We start from the raw sequence: 27,738 nt of genomic DNA, 5'->3' as shown, positions 1-27,738 counted from the left end.
CGGCCGCTGCGGGCCCGCCCGCATGGAGCCCGCGCCGGGGGAGCCGGCGGCCGCCCGGATGGTGGCGTAGGGCCCGCACTGCCGGCCCCGCAGCATGGCGAGCTGCCTGCCGCCCTGCGTGATCGACGGCGGCACCGGGTGAGTGCGGGCAGGGGAGTCCGGCTGCCGGTGCCCGTGCTGGGAACGGGGGGTGTCTCCGCGCCGCGCCCCTCCGCTGCCTCCCGCTGCCGGTGAGCGCTCCTCGCATGGGGCCGCGCTGCTGCCGTGTGTCCCGGTGGCCGCTCGGCTTGCTGAGGGTTTCTCTCCCCTCCGGCCTTCAGCGGGCTGGTGCCCATCGCTCTCGTCCTCCCTCTGCCCCTCCTGCCCTTCCGTCCCGCCGGAGCGCGGAGCGGGGCAGCTCTGCCGTGTCCCCGCCGTGCGTGTTTCTGTGTGCCCTCTTCGCCTCTCGGGACCCGTTTTCGTTTGTGTCCTCGGGCTGTGAAGTACTGCATGATGCAAGTGCTAAAATTGGGGACGGCTGGTTTCAGAAGGGGAGAGGAGCCAGGAGCCCGCACTGAAAGCGGTCCAGAGGCGATGCCTGGGAAGGCTCACGGAGGTGCCCGAGCCGGGGGCAATCCTGTCGGTGCCTGCCTGGACACAGAGCCCAGCGAGCCCAGCTCCGTGCCCCGGGCCGCTCTCAGTGCCGGCTCCTGTCTCCTCTCCCCTTTGAAACCAGCCGTCCCTAATTTCAGCAATTTCGGCTGAGGTGGGAGCGCGCTGCCTGGCTCCAGTGATGCGCTCGGTCATTGGGTCATCCCTTCACCTTTCCCTGATCAGTGTGAGATTTATTCCGTACTTAACCAAAGCACAAGTTTTGTAACTCAAGTCTTCGAGGACAGGAGTGAGTCTGAATTGCAGAGGCTGTGCTTGGGAGGCGTTTCAGGAGCGGCTCTGTCCTACCTCTCTGTGCTAGAGAAGACCTGAATGGATATTCAGCATCCAGTCCCGCTGTGCCTTAGCGGGGGAGATGTCAGAGGGAGCTGTAATTCAGCTGTTATACTAAATCTGTGGTGTGCTTTTGCTAATTAATACCTTTCCTTTGGCCCAACAGTTACAGACAGCTCTGAGGAGAGGAAGTGAAGCACCGGTCCATGAGTAACTATTCGTGCAGTAGCTTTACTTGTCAGACTTGGTCTCTCTGATTGCATTAATTTAGCCTTTTCCTCTGCAGGGAATTTGTAATACTATTTTAATTTTTTTAATACTTGGAAAGTTATCTTTAAAATTTCCTGAATGGAACAATCTTTAAAAAACTAAACCCCAGACTAATCCAACCAAATCAAGAAACCCCAATCCCTAGGTAACCACAGGAAGCACTTTGCAGCGCTGTGGTGCCACATTGCCTTCTCCTGAAAAGGTGTGTCACATTTTGAAATATGTCTGTATTAAACTGTCATGAAAGTTTTAGAAATCTTTGCCTGTTTCTGCTTATACTTTAGCTTACCAGAAACCAGCTCTGTTCCCTCAGTGGGGAATACTGGAGTTCGCAGCTGGATACTTTGGAAGTAGAATAGAGATCAGGTTCTACCTTGTGTCTGCTTCTGCTTGCTCTTTAGATGCTTCTTGGTAGTTTCCCAGACTTCTTCTATATATTTGCTGAAGATATTTTAAGTATCTGTTTTCCCCAGATCTGTTGATATTACAGGATTACTACTTGATAATTTAGAGAAAAATGGGAGGTCTGGGTGGATCCTTTAAAAAGGGTATAGTAGAAACTGTAAAACTGAGAAAATACATTAAATGTCAAAGCTGCCTTTTGGAGGAGACCCCCTTGGCTTTCAGTTTGTGGAGTAATTCCAGTGTTACATTAACAGTAGATATTGCTGGCCAACAGTTACACAAAACAAATAAGGATAGGACATTGCTTATTGTGTCCTTTCAAAGAAATAATAATTGAAGTTGAGTTTCTAAAATCTGTTTAGTGCTTGCATGAGTAAAGCTGATGGGTTTTGTGGGGGAGGGGCATGTATATTGTTTTGTTTCAGGAAGAGTTTGGATAGTCCCCAAGTGATGCACGTTTGTTTTTCAATGCCTCCAAGTGATCTTGATTCACAGGAGATAACATGATATCTCTGCTGGTGGGACTTGTGCTTGACTATGTTGTAGGGCACTCAAAAATGGAAGACTTTTCAGCAAAGAGACTGCTGAATGTGAAATAAGTTGTCTTGCAGAATTCAGGATGAAACGAGTCTGAACAAAAGCAGCGAGAAGAAGTAGCTTGACTCATTGATACGCAGTCTCTGGAATTTTCCTCTGTGTGGGCTGAAAACCTTTTTATTGTTAGAATGAATCTGCTTTGGGTTACAAGCTTCAAACAATTCATTCAAATTATTCATGAAAGGGCTTTCAGATGAAAAATTGGGAAGAACATAGCAGAAAGGGAAAGGTATATGCACTGTGGGACATTGTGTATATAAAATGCACTTTTCTATTAAATCTCTGGTACTGAATGAGGTGTTCTGTCCAGCCACTAATCCATCTTTTTTTTTCATATAAGGGGTTTTAAGAAAATTCTTAAAAGAATGCTTTTGTTGCTGTTTTGTGCATAAGGAGGCTGGCTTAATGTACTGTAATTAGCAGCCACATGCCTCAGTCCTGTAAAATGCCAGAATTCCTAAAAAAAAAGTAAGAACAGGTGTATAAAAAATAGTTACAGACCTTCAGTGAGCAACATATTTTTGTAGCCAGACAGGATAACGTTCCTTTAGTCCATTGGATGTAGATGACTTGAATTTCCTTTGCCATAAACTGTTCACTCTTTTATTCACAAATCTTGCAGGAATAGTTAATAATTTGCTATAATATTTTCCATTAGTATTTGCAAATGACTTGACATAGTGCAGTTTTGATGCACTACATCTTGATTTTTCTCTGCATGAGATTCTCCTCGTGATCAGTTTACACATTGCTGTCGCTCTTTTTGTGGAGAAGGGCATGCTATTTTTAGTTTCTTAGGACTACCAGACCTTTTGTGTTGCTGTTTTAAATAGCTTTAGACTTCATAACCAGTTTTATTAATTGGCATTTAGCTGTGGGACATCAGAACAGTAGTAGGTGGGTGAGCAAAACAAAGATATCTTAAAATACCCCTCTTCAGTGTATTTGTAGATGCTGAGGAGTGCTTCTGGTTTTGGGTGTATTTTATTCAAGCCATTCCTTTTTAGTAAAGAGAAAGTACTTTCACAAAGTTCTACAGATGAGTTTAGAGGTAAATACTTGATTTCTGGGAGAACTGAGCTGGACTGGATCTTAAAACTTGAAGCTCAAGGTGTTTTTTGATGATGTTGCAATTAAAGATTGCTGGAGCCTCAGAACATGCTTTTCCCTTCTCTTACTATATTTCTGAACAGGCATTATTGTAATTGCTGTTCTGGGTCTGAGGAACCTGAGTTAATTAACTGTTGTTTATAATCACAGGCTTCAGTCCTGCAAAGTGCTAGACTTTCTCAAGAAACCCAATGGCTCTATTGTACTCTTTATTCTTATGGTGGCTGCTGGTGCTCTTGGGTAAATTGTGCAGACAAAACAGATTTTTTTTTTCCTATTTGAAATTTTCTCCTTCATGTCTTCATTCCCATCCCTTGTTTTCAAAAGTGCTTTTCCAAATCTTCATGAAGAACTCGTGTTGCAAGTTCCTTAGACATGCTCATAATAATGATAATAGAGTCTGCTATGGCAGCCTGGCATCACAGGTGTTCTGGCAGCAGCAGCAGCCTGGTTATTCAGCCTCTTAGCTGTCAGGGAAAGTGTTCTATTTACAGAGGCTATTTGTTTGTTTACAGGACGTTCTCAAAGCATTCTGCTATTTTTAGTCACTTCATATTTATCTTTTCAGAGTTTTTTTTTGTGTGAATGTAACACATAGTTTTAAAGATGTGGACCAAAAAAGCAATGGAGAGTGATCAAATGCTAAAGTAGTTGCATTTGGGCTTTGCTCTTTTGCATACTTGTGCAGAGAAAAATTGAATGTCTTGTGTTTTCAGATGGATAAAGCAACTGCTTTGAGTTTGTGATTTGTTCTCATGCTTTGGAAAGAATTTCCCTAAACATACCTCTTCTCTCTAAAGTGGTTGAGGGTGCAGCATCTGCTCCCAAGTGCAGTCCATTTATATCTCTTTGGAGTCAATTCTTGATGTAAGTTCTTCCATCTTTCCATCTTGATGGGACCTCAGAAGAGAACAGGGTTAGGATGACCAATCCTCATGCAAAGGTTTGTGAAACTGGTTTGTGTATGAACTCGTCACCTGGTCAAAACAGTATGAAAGGGATGGCACTATTTTTAGAAGTTGCTTGTTTCAACATTTAATTTCCAGAGATTTAAAACAAAATGTGTAGTCCTCCAAATCTCCTTGCATGAAATAGCCTTAGTCTATTGGATCAGTTTTCTGCTAATTTTTAGTGCAGTATCCTATATTTTGGCCTGTTTCCAGTAGGTTCCTCTCTCACTGGCAACAAATTGCTGCTTTTAATGAAATTAAGTTGGAATACTGATTATCTACACATTCCACTACAGCTGTCTCTGTAGTTTTACAGATCACAAGATGTTGCATTACCATTAGTCTGCTAGGCTGTAACCCAGGAGAAAGAAAATTGTGTTTTAGATGCTTAAATATTCATTGGAGAAGGGACTGGAGACCAGGTACCCTCTGTAACTGTTAAAGTCCAGAGCCTTTCTGTTCAGTAAATATTTAAATATCATGTAGGAAAGGGAGTATTTTCTGTAGGAGGTGCTGGAAATGGGTCACCCAAACACTTTAATGTACCCTTGAGAGGAGGAATGAGTTTGGGTCCTGCTGGGCACAACAGAGATCTGGGACCAAGTCTGCCATGTCCTGAGGCTCCTGGAGAGCAAAGAGCTGCACAACTGCTTGATCTATTTGCCTTCTCTTCCTGAGTGGTCTTGGGACAAATCTGAGTTTCTCTTCCATTTGATTTTGTCAAGAACACCTGAAATGTGTCTGCTTGTTCCAGTCTGTCTCTTGTTTGATGCTAAGTAGGTTGGTTTTTTTACCAGGTTTTGTTTTTCTGCTTATTTGCTTCACCATTGAACTGAGAATTTAGTTATTCTCTTTGTTTTAGTATTAGTCTTTCATGGATTAATGACATGCAATAAAAATCGTTCCATATGTTACCTTCTGTGAGATTAATTCTTTAAAGAGATTTTTTTTTTCATTATGCTGAGAAATAAACTTATTTGGTAGTTTTTTAGTAGGAGAATTAACCCAGGTTAAAAATGAATCAGTAAAATACTGAGCTGTAGGGGTTTGGTAACTTTACCAATTATCCTGGTAGGGAGATCTGATTCATTCTGGAGAGGGAAGGTGAAGCTCCTGCAGACTGGTAGCCCAAGTTGACTTTTGAGAGTGTTTTCTTTTTTTAATACTGTGAGTGGGTGTAAGTTTAGCATGTGTGTTGAGGGGGAAAAGATGGCAAACTGAACTCACCTCTTGGCCAGACATTACTTTAAGAAATGAGTTCTGGATAGACTGCAGGAACCTTTTAGTTTATTCATGCACACAGATATATAAAAATTGTATGAAAAGTATATATATGTATGTGTATTGTCTTTGGTTTTTGTCCCTGAGGCTTGAAAGGTTTTTTTTCATGATGTTTCTGCCTAATTGTCATTTCTAAGCCTTGAAACTAGGTCTTTTAAACAAATAGAAATGTTTTCCTTGGTTTTCATTATGTTCATTTAGTCATGATTCATTTCAGAGAGAGAAATAAGAGGAAGTGGCCTGTACTGGTCTTAAATCCCAGTGGAACTCCTGTTGTTGCTTGTTATGTTTTAACAATATTCCCTAGGTAGGCCTCATTCTAAAATGTGAGGAATCTATGCAATAATAATAATCATAAAAAGAACTTTTACTAGTAATGTCCTCCTTTACAGTCAGTCTAATTTAACATCCTGATTATGTTTTTCTGAGAGCCACAGCAAGTGTGCATAAACAATTTGGATTAGACTGAAAGCATATGTCTATAATGATGATTAAAAACCCAACAAACCCTTGCCTGCAAAACACAGTCCTTGTCTTTTTAGCCTTGGGGGAATGGCTTTTTAACTATTGTTTGAAGTCTATTGAAGCTATAGCTTTGAAGAGAAGTCGAAATATAAATATTTAAGTCCAAGGTCATTGATAATTCAATTTAGATTAATTCCTTTATCTAAGAAAACTGTGATCCTTAATGAGTATTTTTATACCAAATACTCTGTAAAGAGGAACCTACTTTTCAAGCTGCTAATGAAGATGCAAACCTCTTTTTTGGCAATGGCATAATATTATTTGCAAATATTGAGAGTAGGATGCAGACAAAGACTTCAAATTCACTTTAGGACCTAGACTGGGATTGGTCTCATTTAAGAATATCATGGCTTTATATTTTTTGTGTAAAAAGGATGTGAACAATGCTGATTCCCTCAAATCCTGCTGCTGCTGTACTTCTGTTTCAAGCTAATGGCAGTACTCAAGAGTGGCATCAGTCTCTGCAAGCATTCAATCAATTTAGTTGGGTTGATTTTTCTTTTATCAGTTTCTAATGTGGGTTTTGTCGTCATTGTGGGTTTTTTCTTTTTTTTTCCCCTAGTAAATAGAGCTGTTTTTCATAGTCTGGGATATTAATTATTTCTAGTTGCTAAAGACCTGGAGTAGCTTGCTGCCACTAACACCTGTAGAAATTTTTAAGTTTTATGTGAAAATTTCTTTACTTTTTTTTCCCCCCTTCTTTCCTTTTAAGCCTTTAATTGTTAAAATAGATCTTATATGTATATTGAAAGAAATGATCAATGCTTTGTACCATCTGCTGCCCATTTCTAAAGCATTTCATCAGTGCAGGCTTGCTTTGGTGTGGTATTTGTCTTTTATCACACACACAGATAATATACCTGTGACAAAGTGAATGGTTTGTTCAAGGCCTGAAAGGGAATTGTATCAGGATTGTAACAAGAGTTCTCTCTCCTGTGGTTTATACTTGTGATACTGTATTATTTCTTTTTTTCCTGTATTTGAGAATATTAAACAAATATGTAAAGTCTAAGGCTCTCTTTGGTCATGGTAACTGAAGGGTAAAATCTGTATGGCTCTAATTTTTCCCAAAGGGTGCAAAGTGACCTGCCTGTCCTTTGTCATAGCTGGTCAACAAGATGGAAAAAGTAAGAGTTGAGTTTTCAGACTTGATAGTTCTGAAAAACACTAGCAAAATCCATCAGCTGAAGTTGTCTGAAAAATAAATTAACACTTAAAATATTTACCACTTTGAGTTTTCTTTTCAGCAGGGTGATACTTGAAAGCATAACCCAGAAAATATGGACATGACATGTGGTGCATGTTTCACCTTCTCTTTAAGAAGTGGAGTGAATTGAAAGTATTTTTTTCTTCATGTTTTTGTATCTAAGTGCATCTAACGACCTGGTGATATTTTTTTTCCCCTAGGTATACGAAGCTTGGCTATGCAGGAAATACAGAACCTCAGTTCATTATCCCATCATGTGAGTTGATTTCTTTTCTCTCTCCAAATTGTAACATACACTGCTGTCACTGAGCACTTTGAGGATTAAATGACATGCTTCCAACTCCCAACTCAGCCCTCACAGCCCTGTGTCCATCTGGGAAGTGATATTCACCCTGTTAGCATCCTTGGCTGGAGTGTAGCTAAACAGAGCTCCTTGTCTGCAGTTAGCTAGGACTGTTGCTCATTAAACCAGCTCTTGGTTGCTATGACAAAGATGAAGAGAACTCCAGTCCAATTTCCTTTTTATCTCCATTATTTTTTGGCCAGGACACTCAAGTAGACAGAATGCAATTTACCTCCTGTCTACCTGACACCATGGTTACAGCCTGGATAATCTGGGGGAAGGCTCCCAATCAAATTAAGTACTAAAGTGCAGGTGGTGTCTGCCTTATTTACATTGTCTGGGACTGTAGACAGTTTAATATTCAAAAAAGTTGTTGCTATTAGAAAAATGTTCCTTTTGGGTGTGTGTTTACCAATTAAAATGTTCTTGCACATTTAACATGCTTTTGTTGAACAGATTTACTCTTTAATTTTTTGTGTGTGTGTTAAACTTGTGTAAAATGTTATACTTTTCTGGTGTTCTTGATTTTAATTGACATCTTAATAGTTTTTCTGAAATGCTGTATATATATAGATATAAAAATAGTAGTACTATGTATTTACATCTATAATGGCATCTGTTACCTCCATTTATGTTAAACACTGCTTTTTACTTTTTGTAAACTTTACCAATTAACTCATATTAATGCATGTAGACTACCTTGTAGATACTCATGGGAAAAAGTATAAAGATAAGGAAGTTATAAAGGTAATTGGTGGCCAAAGAAGTGAAGGGGACACAGTTCTTCACCAGGTGTAGCTGCAGTACTGCTTATAGTCTCACTATATTAAGTACTGTAAAATTTGAAACCAAAACCACTGATAAAGATTTAAATGTCTTATGTTAAAGAAGTGGGATAGGAGGGATTTCCTGTGAATTTGCTATAAATCCTGTTTTATACAACTGTAAACCTCTTGGGGGGGGGTAGCTATTTTTCCAAAAGAATTGTTAGTCTGTGAGTCATTTTTTGGTGCTAGTAGTATTTGATGTGTTTGTGGGTGATGCCTGCCTACTCTGAAATTTCTGCTTCATGTTATTTAGACCCTGATTATCCCTGATTATGACCTATTAAAATAAAACCATATAAATAAGGTTACGTTTTAGCAGTACTTCATTCCATTTTTATTTTTAGCTTGCCCCAGATTTGGATTTTGCTGTCTCATCTTCTTGCCTACAGCAGCCATCATCTAATAATTTTAGTGATAGTTGAAGGCTGCTAATGGGAAGCATAAGTGTCTCCAGAGATTTCTCAGTAGCCCTGCAAATTGATTTCTCCCCTCCCTCTTTCCTCTTTCTCACCAACCAGGATAATGACTCCAATACTTTTTTTTGAATGCACAGTTTATTTTCTTATTCTCCTGTGCTCTCTCTCTTCATTCTAGAGTTGGAACTCAAAAAATCATGTTGCTTTCTGGAATGCTGCCCTTGTACAGGTTTAGTGGCTGCTGTAGTCTGTAAAAAAATGTATTTTCAGTATTTTCTGTGAATTATTAGGTGCAATAATGAGGGTTGGGTGAGTAGAATCCTGCAGGATGCAGTGAGAATGAACTTGGCTCTATTGGCTTGTCAGTAGATCACTTACATGATTTCTACTTTTTATATCCCAATTTTTATTTCTGGAGAAGAATCCTTAAGTAAATAAACATTCATCACTTGGTATTTATCTGTTTTAATTTTGTTTTGATTTGTTTTTTGGGTTTATTTTAAGGTATTGCAATCCGAGAGTCGGCCAAAGTGGGGGACCAGGCTCAGAGGAGAGTAATGAAAGGTGTTGATGATCTGGACTTTTTCATAGGAGATGAAGCCATAGATAAACCTACCTATGCTACAAAGGTGAGCATTCAGGAGACTTCAACAGCCTTTTCCAACTCTCACATTTTTATGATAAAATGTTCTAGGACTTCTGAATAGCCATTCAAAACACGTTTGCATTTTTTGTAAAGTTTTTGTTGCTTTTTAAGAACTGCCTGATTTGGTTCATGGCTTTACCCTTTTTTAGATATCTGTTTTACTAGTGCTGTCTTGTGTGGTTGGTGTTTGTGTAAATATTCATTGATACAGTGCAGCTGTTCAGTTTTCAAAATTCTGAGTTATTAAAATAGTAATATACACTGAATATTTAAATTCTTGCTAAAAGTGTACCCTTTTAACATGGCACACAAACTGGGAAATGTGTTGGATACTTTTGCTTCAGGGAAAGTCACAATTGTTTTGTGAAGGGCTGTCTTCAATGCAGCTTTTCTGTGAATCATATTTTCCATACCCTAGTAAAGGACTTCTTGTACTTACAAAGTGTTACTGGCTTATGAACTATGTGGAAAAAAATCATATTTTATACATCCTTCTGTGTTACTTAAATGTCAGCTGTGTTCTTAATGTTGAACAAAATGTAAACATCATCCCTGCCAGAAATTTTAGGTGAAAAATATATAGCCTATATGGTCTTTATTTCTTTTTATAATATGGAAAGGCATATTGAAGCCAAGTATGCTTCTAAACTTTTTAAGTGATAAAATTTATACAAAAAGAGGTTAAAACACAGTTCTGCAACAGACTAACAGGAATACAGTCTGGACTCTGGCTGCTGGTCCTGCAAGGTAGAATTGGGCTTGGAAGTACCTGGGAGCAGGAGGTAAATTTGAATTGTGCCTCCGAATTAGTCAGGATGGGTTTGATGAGATTCCTGTGAGATGAGGTGTCAGACTCTTCCTGTTGCTGGGTTTCTTTGTCCTTGCATGATCCAGTGCTGACAAGTTCTGCTCTTGCAGTGGCCTATCCGACATGGAATTGTTGAGGACTGGGACCTCATGGAGAGGTTCATGGAACAAGTCATTTTTAAGTACCTTCGAGCTGAGCCTGAGGATCACTATTTTTTAATGGTGAGTTAATAAGGCCTGGTAAGAAATAGTTTTGTAAGAGGAAAGCCAAATACCATTCCAAGCACAAGGAGCTCTGCTGGAGGATTTTTCTCTGTATGTCTTATTTCTCTAGTAATGACAAGGTTTGGGTTGGGAGGAGAAAACTAATCTTTAAAGCTGCATTATGACTATATTGTGTTAATTTTGTGATGCAGGCTACTGCAGGTCAGCTATAAGCTTCAAACACTGTTTAAATTCTGTTTGAAATTTTTTATTTTGAGTGCACTGAGCATTTCAAAAATTGGATTACCAAAAGTTTGATTAGCTTGATACCAAACTATTGAGGTGTTTTTTCAAAACTCTTTGTTTTTGCAGACAGAGCCTCCACTGAACACACCAGAAAACAGAGAATATCTTGCAGAAATCATGTTTGAATCATTTAACATCCCAGGACTTTACATTGCTGTGCAGGTGAACAAAGTGAATGCATTCTTCTAAAGCAGAAAACAACTGCAGTGTTTTGGTGTATTGTAGGCATGTGTGTAAAATGTTTGAAACTCTATTTTTTGGGAGTGTAAATGAGAGCACTCTGCCTGCTTCTAAATATAAACTCTCTGTGCTGTAGGCAGTGTTGGCCTTAGCTGCCTCCTGGACGTCACGGCAGGTCGGGGAGCGGACTCTGACTGGAATTGTCATCGACAGTGGTGATGGAGTGACCCACGTGATCCCTGTGGTAAGGAGCAGGATGCACTTTAAAATCAGCACTGCTTTGGACAGGGTTTGTTTTACTACAAATTTAAATAAGCAGCACCAAATGAAACCTTATTTTGAAATTTTTAGTGTTTGCTGAGACTTCTTTCCTTGCAAAAGTATGTATTTCAGTATATATTAATTTAGCTTGCAGACTACAGGAAGGGTACAGTAAGGAACCATCATTCCAGCTTTTAAAAGGCTATTTCTGTGTGAAACCTTGCTGTTACTGTGATGCCTCAGTTCTCTTAAATATCAATGATTATCATGGGTTTATGTCTCCTGCATGCCAACAGTGTCTGACAAGAAATGTCCCAACTTCTTTGAGTTGTGCCTCTGAATTAAAGAGCCACCCTGCATTTTGACTGTTTAATATATCTGGTAATGTGTGCTTTTAATATGATTTATTGTATTTTATTGTTTCCATTCTGCTTATGTGGAAACAACTACAAATTTATAAAAGTACCTGTTCTTACACATGATCAATCTTATCAGTTTAGTTATGTGAGGATGTTAAAAATGCAGAGTTATCTATGCATACTGACATCCGCTGATGTCATTTTGTGTATCTTTGAACCATACTGTGTCCTTGAATGGTCAGGTATATTAGAAATTTTGATTCCTTTTAACTTCATCTTGCATTTTGGTGTTAACTTGATCTTCTCAGTGTTTTGTCATATGGGCAGTGTTGAGGAGAAACAGCATTTACTATGTGAAACTCTTAAAAGTGTAAAAAAAAAAAGCAAGGGAAGAAATAACGTGGCTCAGGAATATCAGTGTTTTCAGTAAATACATCCTAAAAAAATTCAGCAAATAGATTTCTTGGTTTTGTTGTGCTTATTGTAAGATTGTACTTCTGTTTGAGTTTTCTATTCCTATGTGATTTTTCTTGTCTGAGAAATTTAATTTTATATTTTTATCTATTAATTTTTCACTCTCAAACAGAACACAGGTAGTTTATTTATATTATGTTTGCTTTTCTAATGATACCATAAAGGAACCATCAGATCTGACTAATTTATACAGATCTGACTGATATGTTTATCACTTGTGCATCTATTAGATAGCCAATATCTGTTTATATGTGGTAATCAAGATGTTTAAATAAAAATTATATTCACTTTGCAGTGGGTTGCACAATTTTAGAGTGATTTTGAAATTTCATGATTTTGCTTTTAATAGAAAATCAGAGTATTATAAAAATGAATGCTAATTATTGATACACAGTAATTTTTCCCCTTAAATATGTCTTTTCCTCTCCTCCCTCCTACATAGGCAGAAGGCTATGTAATTGGAAGTTGCATCAAACATATTCCTATTGCAGGTAGAGATATTACTTACTTTATTCAACAGCTTCTAAGGGAAAGGGAGGTAGGAATTCCTCCTGAACAATCTCTGGAGACAGCAAAAGCCATAAAGGTACATCCTCCTTTATCTCTTAATAAATACATAGTAAATCTCTGTGAGCTAATTTTTTGGCTCTAGCAAGTTGCCAGTAGCTCTCTTAAAAATGCAGATGTAGGCAGTGTATTACAATTACAACAGCTTCTGGTGGTTTATCCAATCAAGTGTGGGGGAAGGAGAAAGAGAAAGAAAATATTCATGCTAGGCTGTTTGGAGTGAGTATGTTCTGTAGCTTAAATCAGCATTTCAACTTTGGAGTTGTTTAAAATTTGCTTTGTAATAGAACTTAAAAAAAAAAAGTAGGATGATTGTGTGGGCCTGCTCATGCTGTGAAAGCTTGCCCTTTAAATTCTTTATTGTCACAGACCTACTGTTGGTGATGTTTTCATTTTGGGAGAGGCAAATGTAGCTGAGTGAGTGTGTGCAGCCCTTTGGAAGCAAATGGGCCCTCGTGCCTCGAGGGGCTGAGGCTTCAGTAGTGATTTGGGTGAGAAAGTCCCTTGAACAGCTCCATCTGTAAAAATGCTCACATTTTTCTCTCCTGTTTGTGTTGCACTTTAATTGACTGATGTACTAATGATTTCAGCTCTTTTTAACACCTGGTGTTTCTTACCAGGAGAAATACTGTTACATCTGCCCCGACATAGTGAAGGAATTTGCCAAGTACGACGGGGACGCTCGCAGGTGGATCAAACAATACACGGGCATCAACGCCATCAACAAAACCAAGTTTGTTATTGATGTTGGTTATGAGAGGTTCCTCGGGCCGGAAATCTTCTTCCATCCCGAGGTAAGAGCAGGGACTGGCCGTGCTCAGTTGTGCCATTCCCGGTGCCTGGGCGCCATCCCGTGGCAGTGAGGGGCCAGTGAGTCTCCTGAACGCGAGCCAGGTGCGCTCACAGGTAACGTCAGCACAGCAGAAAAGTGGTTTTGTGATGTCCAGTCTAACGTTTAAAAGATCTTGTTCTGTTCTGTTTCAATCTGAACTTGAAAAGTAATTGTTTCATTTCACAGTTTTTTTATTGCGTTTTCCTCTTTCAGCATCACTTTAAACAAGCCTGCCCTTATACTTTGTATGCTGCCAATCCCTTAGGGCACTACTAAGCATGGCCTTGATGATATTCTAAATATTAGATGCAGACTTTTGATACTGAATCAATTTGTAAGGCATGGATGATAAATTTATCCTTGAAGGAAGTCTATTGAAATCTCTTTTGGTGTGGTCATAAGTATTATGTGCAATTCTGGGGAAGATTACCTCCTCTCTCTGATTTTTGAGAGTTCAGTTTGAGGGAGTTTCAGGATATTGTTGAGGGGAAGGAGTCAGGTTTTAATACAGGTCCTCTCCATTCCTGCACACTTAGTTGAATTTATTCAGGCACCCATAATCTGTAATACTGTTAAAAAGTTTTATTAAAATCCACATCAGCACTGGTAAAGTTTCCCTTTTTCTATCCTGCTCCTTGGAAGAATATTAAAAAGCTTCTTTCTGCCACCTTTTGTCTGAATTCCAGCTGTAATCTTCTTTGGTCAGTTTGTAGCCATCTGATCTTGTGCCAGTATTAAATCTTTGAGCTAAATAGTTTTTCTTCCCTGCTGTTTACCAATGTGATTTAACAGAGAAGCACTGAATCCCATGTCAGACATAATTTCAAGAATTTCTCATTCCATAGTCTCTAAAAAGACTGTTGGGAATGGGATAAAGAACCAATTTCCATTTTTTTCATTTCTTGGTAGTTTCTTGACTCTGTGTAGAAAAAAACACTCAAACCTAAACTGACTTCCTAGACAAGAAGAATACAATAGGTGATGTGTACTGCATCAAAAGAGAATTTCTTGCTGTGTTTCATTAACTCCTCACTTGAAAGGGTAGCAGCTTAGCTAAGTAAAAAGTGCCTTTGGTAAACCTGTTTTGTAATCTTTTCCTATTTTCAGTTTACAGAATTTGTTCTGAAGTCTTTAATACTTCTGAAGTTAGGTCTTGGGGTTTGTGGCTATCCAGATTATTTCTCTACTTTTTAAATGAGAGATTTTATTTGCCGTTCTCCAACCATATTGTATTGGCTGGCAGACTGCAATTTTACATTTTGTCTCTGTTCTGGGATGGTGTTATACCCTACCTCTCATTTCTACTTATTCCTTTTCCCCTGCTGTTTTACCAATATCTTTATGGAGAGCTCAGGAGTTTTCAGGGTGTAGTTCATTCAGATGAAAACTTGGTGTGCAGCAGCTTCTCTTTTTGTTTATGTGGCTTAATATTTTTGCTTCTTGCATGATTGATTTTTACTGTGGAAGTTAGTTTGAATTCTTGGGAAGTGCCCCCATCTTTTTTAGGGCTCCTGAGCTCCAAGCCAACTTGCTTTGCTAATTTTCTCTCAGTTCAGTGTATACTTGTTATGCTTGACTGCTGTTATTTGTTCATCCATGTAGATACCTCATCTTGTTTTGAGTGTAAATCCCATGTACTTCTACACAAAAGCTTCTAATATATCTAGAATAATATATTACTATGTATTGGTAAATAATTTTTTAGAGTTTACCCCCTAAAAAGAAAGAAACATGGGCTGTTACCAGTTCTTTTCTTTAAAGCATATGATAAGTGGAAAATTTCCACTAGATTATTTTCTAGCATTAGCAACTCTTGACTCTCTTATAAATGCAGACATTTACATTAGCATTGTGTTCATGTTTGCATTGATAGGGGCTTTCACTCAGAATCTTAGACTATTTATGCTTTTTTGAACATTAGATACTTCCTGGACTTGGGAAAAAATATGACTTTTTGGTGGGAATTTAACTGAAATATTTTAGCAGCATTAAAATCTTCTTGCAGAGAAGCATTCTGATTTGCCCACTGGTGTTTCTAATCTCCCTTGAAAGGAAAGGCAAGACTACAGTGAGTGGTAACAGTGTGTTTAATATTGCAGGAAAACTCAAACTCATCTTGCAGGCAATAAAAGTGCGTGGTGCATAAATTGTAAACAGTGAATTTCTGACCAAGGAAGAGAATCTGATTTTCTTAGCAGAAAAAAGAAATTCTCATTTCCCTTGCAGAAAAGTGTTTGTTTTAATGTAGAATAAATGGTGAGCAAGGACTTGAAACTCCCACTCATCCCCTATTATAAAGTCTCTCCACAGTCTTATTTCTGCCTTTTTAATTTCTCTGTTCTTTGGATGAAACATCTAATGGCTGTTGTGTTTCATTTTAGTTTGCCAACCCTGATTTCATGGAGTCCATTTCGGATGTAGTGGATGAAGTCATACAGAACTGTCCCATTGACGTCCGGCGGCCGTTGTACAAGGTATGGCCTTTCCCTTGTGGGATTCATTTATTTAAGGAATTGAAATAGCAGTCTCTTCCAGCCAGCTCTCATAAGCTTTTGGAGATATATTTCACACTCTAGATAGCTCAGCTACTTTGGAAGGCATAAAATTACCAGGATGGCTTTTGTGGTAGTCTGTGGTGGTGTTTGAGGGTCCCAGGACTAGGGAAGAGATGACAATTTGACTCCATATTTCAGAAGGCTTATTTATTATTTTATGATATATATTATATTAAAAGAAAATGATATTTTAAAACTATACTCAAGAAAGGGAAAGGAGACATCAGAAGGCTGGAAAGGAATTAATAATAAAATCTTGTGACAGACTCAGAGAGTCCGACACAGCTGGCTGTGATTGGCTGTTAATTAAAAACAATTCACGTGCTGGGTATATAATTCTCCAAATCTCATTCCAGAGGAGCAAAACATGGAGAAGTTGAAGCTTCCCAGCTTCCCAGGGAAAGAAATCCTGGCAAAAGAATTTTTCATAAAATATGTCAGTCACAGTAGTGTTGGAAACAAAAAGGTTTTAATAAAAGGCAAAATAACAAAACTTTATAAAGAAAAACCAAGCCAGGTGCAAGAGTTCCTTGCCCCTGGTAAAACACCTCACAAAAACAATTAGTTTCTTTGTTCTCTTCTTTTTCTAATAAATTACTCAAACAAAACTTTTTAGCTTCTATTCAATTAACTATCCTCAAGTTTGAAATAAAATCCCCCAAATCCTATAAACTGTCTTTTCATCTAATTAAAAAAAAAAAAACCAACTTCTAAACTTATTTCCTTTTTAAAAAACCAAAAAATAATTTTGTCACTCCGTCAACAAAAACCACATTTCTAAAGGAGTAAATACCAGCATCATGGTCAGAAGCATGTGCATGGCTACCACTTCTTCCACAATGAGAAATGTGAACTTTGGATAGAAATTAAACAAAGTGCTATTTCTGAATGCCACCAGATATTTGCTGCTTGTTAGTTTTGAAAGAAAAGTTTCTGTAAAGGCTCAATACATAGGTAGGTATTGTCCCTGAGGAGCTGTGGCAGAGGGATGTTATTTGTATCTGACATTTGTAAAGTGAATTCTTGTGCATGAAGGACTTCTGGTTTTGCCCATCTCAAGGGTTATACTGTGGTCTTACTCCTCTCACTACCCTCCTTCCCCTGCTTTATTAAGTGGTGGTTTCCAGTATTTTTTTTTCATAGTCTTGTCTTGTACCTGCCCATTTGCTGTTTAGTCAGTACTGCATAACTTATAAAGTACATGAAAATGAAAATATTTAAGGAGAGAACAATTAGGCCAGCTTAAACCCGGGCTGTAGTCCAGAGAGTACTTTCAGTTTCTGATTCTTTAAGGAGCGAAAAGTAAGGTACTGACATTAATAGTCCATGGCAAGCTTTGTTTGTATTGGCAACACATCCCTTTTTTCAGCTTATGGAGGAGCAGTACAATTTTGGAAATAACAGCATAAAACTATGGCATGCAGAGATTTTTCTGCTCATGTAAAAGGGGGCAGTGTTCCTCACCTGGTAGAATGAGCTTTAAGTTCCACCTAAGTCATGTCTCAGGATAATTTGTAACTATTAGAATTTTGCAGTCTCTTCTCCTTGCCTAGTAAACACTGTAATCTAGAATGAGACCTAGCACTGCAGAGCAGATCTGTGGGGCAGGATGGAAGGGGAAGTTGAGCTACTTAACAGATTCATATGTCAGTTCTGCAGTAGATGTCTTCAAAGACTTCAAGCTCAGGTAGCAGCAAGGTTTAGGAACCCCTTAATATGTGGTTGTGCTTAGGGGTCTCTGCTTTTTATCTGAAAGACCAAAGCTTCCTCAGAGCAGATTCTTGCTTGGTAGGGTAGGGTTTGGTAGAGATTAAAATTTGAGTTTAAGTTACTTCTGCCTCATCATAATCAGTAGACAAATAACTTTCCCTTGGCTTGCCACTGATTGAGGCTTTGTTTTTCCTTTTTTCTGTTTTTCATTATACTTGCTTAATTAAAATGAAGTTTCACAATTACTTGTGGAATGTGCTGAGAGATGTCAGTAGTTATTAGTGGTAATAGTTGCTATCTTCTTTAAGCAAGGTCACTTCAAAGGGATGAGCATCCCTTGTTCTCATTGTTTAAAACAGTGTATGGATGCAGAAATATTCCACTCAGTTTTCTCTCTGAGGTTTATCAGTTTCACTTCCCATGGTGCTGAGTAAGGGCCTGTGCTTTGGAGCTGAGTTTCCATCAAATGTGTTTGGATTCTTCCTCAGTGTTCCTGCAGAAAATACCTAACAGTACCCTTATTGCAGGTTTTATGTGGGATGTAGCCTTTGAATCATTGTTCTACAACCCATCTTTTGATGTCCTATGGTATTTCTGAGTTTTACTGTCAGTATCCCTATTTCCTAATCTGATCAACATTTCTCTCACAAGGCCAGTTATCTTACCTTGTGTTGATGTTTGGACCAGTAGAACTTTGATAAGACTTTAGCCACATCTGTGACAACCCAGCCTAAAGGGAAGAAAGCATCTAAGATTTTTAAATGCTTATTGGTCAAAAGAAATTACAAAAGTGAGAGAGTCTGAAAGTTATTAATAAATTACACACTTGGCATGGAAATTGATCTGTTAGTCCCTGACCTGCCATCTAAGCACACAGCAGTAGGTTTTGGGTAAAGGGGTAAGGTGAAAGGGAAGACAGGAATTAAGAGGGAGAGATGAATTAAAGATAGAGACAAAAAGAGAGCACCAGTCCTGGTTTCAGTGTTGATCCAACTGCATCAGTCTGGATAATGACAAGTCCTGGGTGTACCCCCTGGGCTTGGGGTGGAGATACCTTTTTATGGAGAGATTTCTCTGGCCCAAATATGGGTTTCTTGCTTTCCATGTAAATTAGTTACCACGTGCAGTCTGTTCTATCAGGCCTTTCTGGAAGTGGGTTCGAGGGCTTTGGGGGCTTTTGGTGGCAGTAATCCCACCCTGTAGTCCATGCCAACTTCTTCCCACTCATTCCTTGTACTCTGTTGTGGTTTGTTCTCATGGACAAATGCCCTGTGTGTACCTGGCCCCTCTCCTCCAGCCAAATTCTGTTCTTCCTCACACTGTGTTAATACCAATAGTCCCTGGTTATACCAGCAATTCTTGTCTGCTGTTACCAACAGCCCTTGGTTGGCTCCACAGCCATTTAGTTATTGGTGTTTGAGACATACACGAGCCCCTTATTTTCTGGGAATTGAGAGCTCAAAAGAATTCCCCTTTGAACTGCTGTTTACAGGACCAGCAGAGAGTGGGCTTTAATCATAATACTTTCCCATCCTGGCCACAATTTGACTTTCTAAGTTTCTTTGAAAGTTCATTAACAAAAATACTATTTCACTTGAGTTGTTATTTGGGCAAGAAGAAAGTTTCCAGGGCTGTTTGTTAAGAGACAGGTTCTCACCTAACACCTGTTAGTTCTGGGAGCAGACAGTGTTTCTGTTAAGCTCAAGAAGGGCTTAGTCCAAGTGCAGTTTGTCAGGGCTGAGGCCTGATGAGCATTTCTCAGATCCCACTGGGGCCTGGAGTGGGGGAGATGCACCCTTAGAAATCCATCCTACCACTGAAGCCAGCTTCTCTGTGCCTCAACAAGATCCCATAACCTGCAGCTGTTCAATACCAAGCACAAACATCCTTTCACACATGATGAAGCCTTTTTTAATTGTATAATGATTGCCAGCAATGCACTCTCTAATTCCCATGATTACATCATCTTGATGTGATTGCTTGGAAAAACTGTTTTGTATTCTCTAACACAGAGCTGAGAGATCTGGATTGCTTGGGATGAATTGCTTTCTGCTAAAACAGGAAAAGATTGTATGGGTTTGAAACCAGGGGACTTGCATTGAAATTTGAAGAAATGAGGTGGGTTTTGGTGGGGTTTTTGTTTTTTGGTTTTTTTTTTTTTTTTTTGCAACCCAAAGCTTCAGAAAGCAAACTGAATTTAAAATGAAAGCTCAAATGAAATGTGAAATGACAGAGGAGATAAATTTTGGATCTTACCATATGGATGAAACAATTTGGCATCCTGGCTATGTTGATCATTCCTGTGTGTTGAATTCCACTGAAAAATGACCCATCCTGCATGCAGCTAAAAATCCTGTATTTGTGGGGCTCAGTGAGGCATTCCATCACCCTTAGAGTTCTCTGGGAAGAATGGTGTATACTTCATCTGGTTCTGATTTTTTTTTGAGAATTTCTTAGCTTCCTTTTTTCTTAAAATACTGTTCCACAACCTTTCCTTGTACTTATAATTATATGAATACATAGTATAACTGATATCTTAGGAGTGGAGAGAAATTACAGGGAGAGTGCAGTAGCATTATGGGGCTGTGGCCTGCACAAAAATGAGACCCTTCCCCAGCTTTCAGGTTCCTGTGAGCACACCAGTAAATTCTGTATAACTACTGCACACCCAGCTTGGATCAGTGATGAGCATCTGCTGCTGTGGTACAGCCACAGCAGATGCTGGTGTGGAATGTTTTCAGCACTAGCTGGTATTTAAAAGTCTCTTTTCAACCTGAAAGTGCTCTGAAACTTGTCCTAACATTTGTCAGTTAGGACATGAGTTTTTGGCACCTAGTGTCAAAAAACAGTCTCCTCCTGAATGTAGTTATAATAAATTAAGAGGTAGACAAAGGGCTTTGAAAAGTTTTAAAAACTGCCTGTTATCCTAATAAATAGTATTTTTTGTTAGTAACAGGTTCAGAAACTATCACTTTTATTCCATGCTCTACTTGATCTTTCTTTTTCCTTATCCAGGGTCTCTTCCCCAGGTACTTCAGAGTTAAATGAGAACAGTATTAGCAGTTCTGAGGTCCTTGCCTTCTCCCAGTACAAAGGACAGAAGTGTAGGGTCACTGACTGTCCCAGCAATTAATTTTTTTCAACTTTTCTTTGCTGTGTTTTTAGCACAAATACCCGAAAGATAGAAGATAAATGACATCTGAAGCCAGGTAAATTCTGTCAGACATATCCCTGAAAGGTCCTAGCCAAGCATGCTTAAGCATTCATGATTAAGATCATGTTGAATCAAATGACAACATCCTTGACCTCAGACTTCTAAGCCAACTTCTCAAGTTTAAAATTCTGCATGAGGTGGGGGACTGTAGGATATTGGCCAGTGTGGTGTTTTATTGGAGATGAATTATCCAGGTTTTCCATGGAAACACAGGTGCATGGAGAGAAGATTTTGACAAATGGGCTCTTTTCCTTAGAGAAGGTGACTTCTTAGCTTGGTGTGCAGCTGTTGTGGACTCAGATTAGTCTCTCTCAAAATGAAAACTTAGGGAAATTATAAAGTCAAGCTCATTGCTACATTTAAGACTTGGGCTGCCCTTGTTGTGTCAGTGTTCACTCAGCAGGTTAAGCTGCTAAGCTCACAAGAGCCCATCCTCAGACACTGGACAGGTCCTGGGTGCAAGGACAAACGGGGTGGTAAAAACCCCCTGACATCACTTCTGACTTCAGTTGCTGGTAGATATAAACAGCTGGTGTGAGAGCAGCTCCAGCTGCACAGCGTGGTGGGTAGATGGCACTGTAGGACTGGCTTTGCTGATCTGTGCTCCAGCACCACAGAAATTCCCTGTTACTGACCCAGAGCAGAGTGGGGAGGCTCTGGGGTGAGGGAAGGATGGACAGACTGCCAGCCATGGGATCTGCTGGCACCATGACAGGATGTGGGAAAAGAAGAGCATTCCTGCTGAATACTGCAGTATTACTGTGGGATTTTAATGAAAGCCCCAAGAGATTCACTCTGTCATTGTAGCACAGGAGTACTGTGGAGAAGCCCTGCTTATTCCCATCACAGCTGTAAATAAATTTGTAAGATTACTCCTGCTAGTTGGTTTAACAATAGCTCAGTGCATCTGCAGGATTTTCTGGTTCCTTTTGTGTCTGAGGCATATTTCTGCAGAATGGCACCACCATAAGTCATGCTGAAAACTCTTGCTGTGACTTGAAATGTGAAATGAATGTTAAATTCATGATTTTTAGGAAAAAGAAATGATTTCTTTATTATTAGAAATTAATGTATTTTTAAAATAGTGTTTCTCACAATAAATTTACTTCTTTGTGCTATGTTTATTGTTTGGTATGAACAATATTTATCCTTTTACTTTCCATACCATGCTGGCAAATATTGCCCTGTTTTAACCAAATTAACAGAGACATGTAGCTTAATTGATTCACTTGCTAATGAAGCGCTTGGCTTCAGCTTGTGAACCTTCCTAGTTTTACCCATAATAATTTTTATTAGCAGTCATATATTGATCTCATTACATGTCTCTGGTGGTCTGGTCATGTCATGTTAACTTTAATTTAGGCTGTCAGCTGGAAAGAAGGGAAAATGGGATGTGTTGTTCATACTTGCCAGAAAAGCAGGGGATGCTTTTCAGTTTGATGCTGCAAAGTCTGCTGTGTCCAGCTGGGAATGTGCTCACACCACAGTGCAGTGTGAAGATGCACAAACCAGTTCAGCACCTTGTGTTTGGTAGTGCTGAGTTCTTCAGGAGCTAACTTTCCTCTTTGGAATTTTTATGTGAGCTTGATTTACTCAGAGATTTCTGTTGCAGGAGCTGGGTTGCTTTGTTGGGTAATTTCATATCTCTGCAGTGTTACATTGTACAGGCATAATATCAGAAATGATACAAGGAGAAACTCAGTACCACATAGTTCATAAGAGAAGCAAAAGGTAGAGATGAGAAGGGAGAAATTTCTTGCCAGCCCTCTGAAGTGATCTTGATGATCTTTGAGGTCTTTTCCACCATAATGAGTCTGTGATTAGTATCCACTCCCTGGTCTCCTTCCAGAAATAGCCTACTTCCATTTATTTGCATGCTGTGGTTAACTTTTTCAGGAGTGTTGAAAAGCTTTGTCCCTCTCTGCTAAGGGAACACATTATTTCAAAACAACCTAAATGTTCAGCCAGTTAGCTATGAAAGTGGAACCAGCTGGAGGTTCTTTCCATCAGCAGGTATGATAATTGGTGTTAGCTGAGAAACATGTGGGCTGCTTGGAGCTCTTAAACTAGCTAAAGTGTGTTTGAGCAGAGTAAGATCAGAAGAAGTCTTCTTTAAAGGAATCAGCTGGAAACAGATACTTAAAGCCTAACTTCTTTCATGTCTTTCTCTGGGAGGCCAGAGGATTCTCTGACAGGCTGAAAACCCAAACATCACGAGTAAGCTTTCTCCACAGATGTATTTAGCATGCTTTTTTTAATGGTTTTTAAGTAAGTATTGGAATTACTCAGATTTATTCTAGAGAAGATATTTAAGAGGTCAGGGTGGAGGGAGGTGGGTGGTTCCCCCTTGGTTGTTTTTTGGGGTTCATTTTTGTTTTGTTTTTTCTTTTTAATCTGACCATTTTTTCTTACCTTTATTGTGTCCTTTGTAAGTGGTGGGTGTGGTGTTTGAGGGATTTGGAATGGACATGGATTCTGCTTTCATTTTTAGTGGGGATTACCTGGCTTCTGACCTGAGACCTTGCTGAAGGCTGTATGACAAGTCTTCTAGTAAACAGCATGGATTTGGCCTGGTACTGGCGATAGTGCAGGGAGCAGGGGAACTGGAACTGTATAATTAAACATCTTCTAAATGCAGTTGGTGTCACCTAGTTACTTTTATCCAGAATTTTGCTTTGCTTGGCTGATCCAGATAGGTGATAATGAGGTGACTCATCTTTTCAACATTTATACCTTGGTGCTTCTGTTCTCCTTGGGCAGTGTTATTATTGAACTGATTTTGGTGTGTAGAAGTACTTAAATAGTCATAATTTGAGGAAGATGTAACTTAGCTTCTCACCCTAGAATGATAACAAGGTGGAAAGATCCTCTCAATGATGCTGCCAACTCTGTAGTTACACGAATTGGTCTTGGATGTATTGAAAAAATTATTGTTTAGTTTATTCTGGAATCTATTTTTAGTGATAGCATTGTCCACTTTGCGGAGTATGCTTGAAGTTTAATTTGCTTTGAATAGAATTATTGCTTTCACATTCTTTGCCAACTTCATTATCTCCAGGTAGTATTTTCTGATGACATCTTTTTAATTGCTATTTCATCACTCAGGTTGGTTGTTGTCTTTTTTTGCCCGTTAGCAATTTCCTTTTCCCAAGTGGAGTGCATGACCACTTTGATGCAGGGGAAGAGATGTTCTTGTGCATGGGGAGAGTAGTGGGAATCCTCTCTCCTGCTTTAACTTTAGGATCAGCTGTGATTTCTGGCTCCTTTCCTCTTCTCTCTCCTCCTCTTTTCCTTTTGGAAATGTTTCAGTAATGATATGGGGACTTGTGCTTTTTTTTCTTTAAAGCACACCTGCCTTGTTATGCATTTTTTTATACTGTAGATAATCTGAAGCTATGAAGAAATTACTTTTTCCTACTGTAATAGTTTTATGATGTACGTGGATTTTTTTTCTCACCAAAAACAAACAGCTTTCTTCTCACTTTACAAGGTACAAACAAGATTTCCCTGATTATTTGTTGCTTAAAATCCAAGTGTTTCTGCACCCTGCAAGTCTGAACACTTATTATGCATGTCTTTGACTCTTTAGATCCATGTGCAGGCTGAAAACAGTGGGTCAGGGATTCTTTCATTATGTGCACAGTCTTGGTCTGCAGTGTCAAAAAATGTTACTGAGAGATAATCCTTGGACCTGTGTACAATGAGCCCCTGATCCAGGTTCCTTGTGGACATGTGTCAAAGGCATGTGAGTGGTTTTAGCACTGTGCAAAGGCACATGTGCAGTTTTGCCATATTGAGTTCTTTTTTCTGATCACGAAATGCATTTTTGCTGCCACTGATGTTATGTTCTTGGGGTCCTGTTTTGAATCCCCCACCTTTGAGATTACTCCTGTGTTAGTCTGGGATGCTGCAACATTATCAGAATTAGGGATGGGAAATTCTAAAATGTCTGTTTAGAATCCAAGTACAAGTCCAGGCTGAGAGGCATTTGGTTCTGAGTAATACCAGACAAGCAAGGGAAGAGGCATCATACCTTCCTCTGTGCTGCAGTTCTCTGTGAAAGTGTGGTGCCTTTTTGAACAACTCTGGAAATTTAAAAAGAAAATAGACTTCTACATAATTTTGTAGCTTTTGTAGCTATGAAATATGATGAGACTTGAGCCTTATTTTGTGTCAGGGCTAAAACTGCTTGCTGTGAACATCCCCAAAAAAGCTTTTTGATTCTGCTGCTTTGTGTATGTAGGGTACTAGCTCATGGTTTTAATGGAATCCTCCTCTGTAATAACCCATTCTACATGAATGTATTTAAAGGAGAAAAGTAGGGGAGCCATGAAGTTCCTGTGATTTGGGGGGTGCTGAAAGTGCTCTACCTACTTTGTCAGCTTCCTAATGATGCTGAAATTCAAACAGTCACCTCTGCAGTGCTGGCTGTTGGGAAACTTGCTTGAAGATGGATTTACAGAATGTGTTTTTAATTTCTGCACAGAATGTGGTCCTCTCAGGAGGCTCCACGATGTTCAGGGACTTTGGACGACGACTGCAGAGGGATTTGAAGAGAGTGGTGGATGCGAGACTGCGGCTCAGCGAGGAGCTCAGTGGTGGTCGGATAAAAGTGAGTGTGTGTTTCAAGTGCATTTATTACATGACTAATGACAGAAATCAAATTGAAAGTTCTCACCTCACTAGTAAAAATATGCTGTAAAGTCAGTAGGATTTGTTTATGTGTTGTTAAAAGCATTGGTAGCCTTGCAGTATATGACATTTTGATAGGAATCTTAAAATGACTGTGAGCAGTTCTGGTTTTCCTTCTAGGAGATGTGTGAGCAGTAGGCAAGAGGGATTTAACTTTGTGTCCTTCATCATAGTTATCATGAAGAGCTTTATGACTTGTCTCCTAGGGGGAACATATCTGAGTAGTAAGTGATGTGAATGGAGGGTTGAAGGTGTCTGGCTCTGACCATGTTAAGTTTGAAAACCAACTAAAATATGAACTGTTCTCCTTAGCCCAAACCAGTTGAAGTTCAAGTGATAACACATCACATGCAGCGTTATGCAGTTTGGTTTGGAGGTTCCATGCTGGCTTCAACAGTAAGTCTTCATCAAAGTTACTCTTAATTTTTATTGCATGTTGAATTCTGGGAGTATTTGATCTGAGTACTAAGTTCTAAACTTTTTCATTGTGACAGCCTAAACCATGTCACATTCTGGAGTCCTTACCCAAGTTTTATCTCAGTAAAATTTGTACAGGGCAAATGGGAGCTTTGCTCAAGTAAGGATATCATGAGTTGAGATAATTCTAAAGTAGCTTTGATATGATAGTTCCAATATAGTGCCTTTGTTCTTTAAATCAGCACTAGAGATTAGTTAGGACTTCAGGAATATAGAATCCAAATCAATAGTCTTAAATGCAAGAGAGAAGCAAATACAGGAAAATGGGAACAATTGCTGTCTGCCAAGTGGGATTTCTTACTGTTGTGTTTAAAAGCAGTCTTATGAACAGACAAGTTATATTCATATCCTAATATTTCTCATTTTTTAATATTCAAAATGTAATACAATGTCATAAAGCTGCAATCTACAGAAATGCCAAGATGTTATTTGTTGTTTTTTTCTACTTACCTTATGCTTTTGGGGGGGATCTGTTTTATATTTTTATAGCCAGAGTTTTTCCAAGTATGTCACACCAAGAAGGACTATGAAGAGTATGGCCCTAGTATTTGTCGTCATAATCCCGTTTTTGGAGTCATGTCATAATGCTCATCCAATGGAAATAAAGATATTCTGATACTGTGCTGGTGAAGAAACTCTTGCAGTGCAGAGGAAGGCAGCAGAAACTGTAAATACTGAAACAAGATGTGGTTAACTCTGAGGCATTTGGATCACTATTGTGCACTAAAGCACAGCTTACAGCCCCAAGTCATTTCAGTACCGGCCATTTCTCTGCTGACTACTCAGAGCCTTTCCTTCTTTCTTCCTAAATGTGAGGTAATTGAAAATAGGTAAATCTCGGTTTAGGAGGTTGTGCAAATACTACTGAAACTGAATGTTGAAGAATAAGGCAGCGTTTTACTGCTTGTGGAAAGATCTAAACCTTTCCCACTTGTGCCCTGAGTTTGCAATCAAACCTTTAGCAATGGAGCACTAAATACCACATTGCCTTTAGGGGAGCTGGAATGGATACAGGTACCTACTCAAATGGAATAGATTGCAGGATTGGGACAGTACTTTGTAAATGTAGGTTTTCATATCATTTTGTATTTTATGCTATTGGTAGGGTGAATTGATGACTAGTTCTAAGCATGAACAGCTGTCAATGTCATGGAATGGTGTTATGCATTTCCAGGTGTGAGGCATGTATTGGATCAGTGCTGGTATATTTTTTTGGGAAAAAAAATAAGCCATGTATGATAGAAATGGATCTGTTCATGTTTGGATGATGCAAAGTGATTTACAGTATTGTATGAAGTTTATTATAGCCAGTGTTCCTTTGTTTTAAATTTTCTGAAAATGTTTTTTAGGAGATGATGTTTTGTTTTGCTGTTGGTGAGTGGTGGATGACACATGGGCCTTGCACCAGTGGAATAAAAGCTGTTAACATCTTTATGAATGTCTGTGGTAGTCCTGATTTACTCCCCTACTTCATCTTATGGGATTGGCTTTGCATTTGTATGTCAGTCTGTGTGGGATCACATACCCTGAATGTAAAGGGACCTCTGGAGATTTGTGGTCCAGACTCTTGTTTAGTGCAGGGCTCACTTCAAAATCCTC

At 39.1% G+C, this 27,738-nt stretch overlaps 1 protein-coding gene across 2 annotated transcripts; it reads left to right on the top strand.

The window, feature by feature from the left end:
- ACTR3B (actin related protein 3B) lies at positions 1-27,573 on the top strand. 2 transcript variants are annotated; one of them, XM_084211250.1, is made up of 12 exons: positions 1-138; positions 7,470-7,525; positions 9,360-9,484; positions 10,420-10,530; positions 10,885-10,980; positions 11,135-11,242; positions 12,535-12,678; positions 13,280-13,453; positions 15,873-15,965; positions 25,457-25,582; positions 25,975-26,058; positions 26,633-27,573. In XM_084211250.1, the coding sequence occupies exons 1-12, from the start codon at positions 95-97 to the stop codon at positions 26,753-26,755; spliced, it is 1,284 nt and encodes a 427-aa protein (XP_084067376.1). In that variant the 5' UTR covers positions 1-94; the 3' UTR covers positions 26,756-27,573. The 2 variants fall into 2 exon arrangements, with proteins under 2 accessions (XP_084067376.1, XP_084067375.1); XM_084211249.1 differs by having other exon boundaries at positions 26,629-27,573.
- Positions 27,574-27,738: the final 165 nt, after the last annotated feature.

This window comes from Fringilla coelebs (genome assembly GCF_963513975.1).
Source record: "Fringilla coelebs genome assembly, chromosome: 1".
NCBI lineage: Eukaryota > Metazoa > Chordata > Aves > Passeriformes > Fringillidae > Fringilla > Fringilla coelebs.
The sequence above is the reverse complement of the archived record's forward strand: the minus strand, read 5'-3'. Positions and strand labels throughout refer to the sequence as shown.

Excerpts from the sequence above, each read along its gene's own strand:
- ACTR3B (XM_084211250.1), top strand. The coding sequence starts at position 95 with ATGGCGAGCTGCCTGCCGCCCTGCGTGATCGACGGCGGCACCGG. Across the intron at positions 139-7,469 it reads GTGATCGACGGCGGCACCGG|GTATACGAAGCTTGGCTATG; the intron begins GTGAGTGCGGGC and ends TTTTTCCCCTAG. Across the intron at positions 15,966-25,456 it reads TCCGGCGGCCGTTGTACAAG|AATGTGGTCCTCTCAGGAGG; the intron begins GTATGGCCTTTC and ends ATTTCTGCACAG.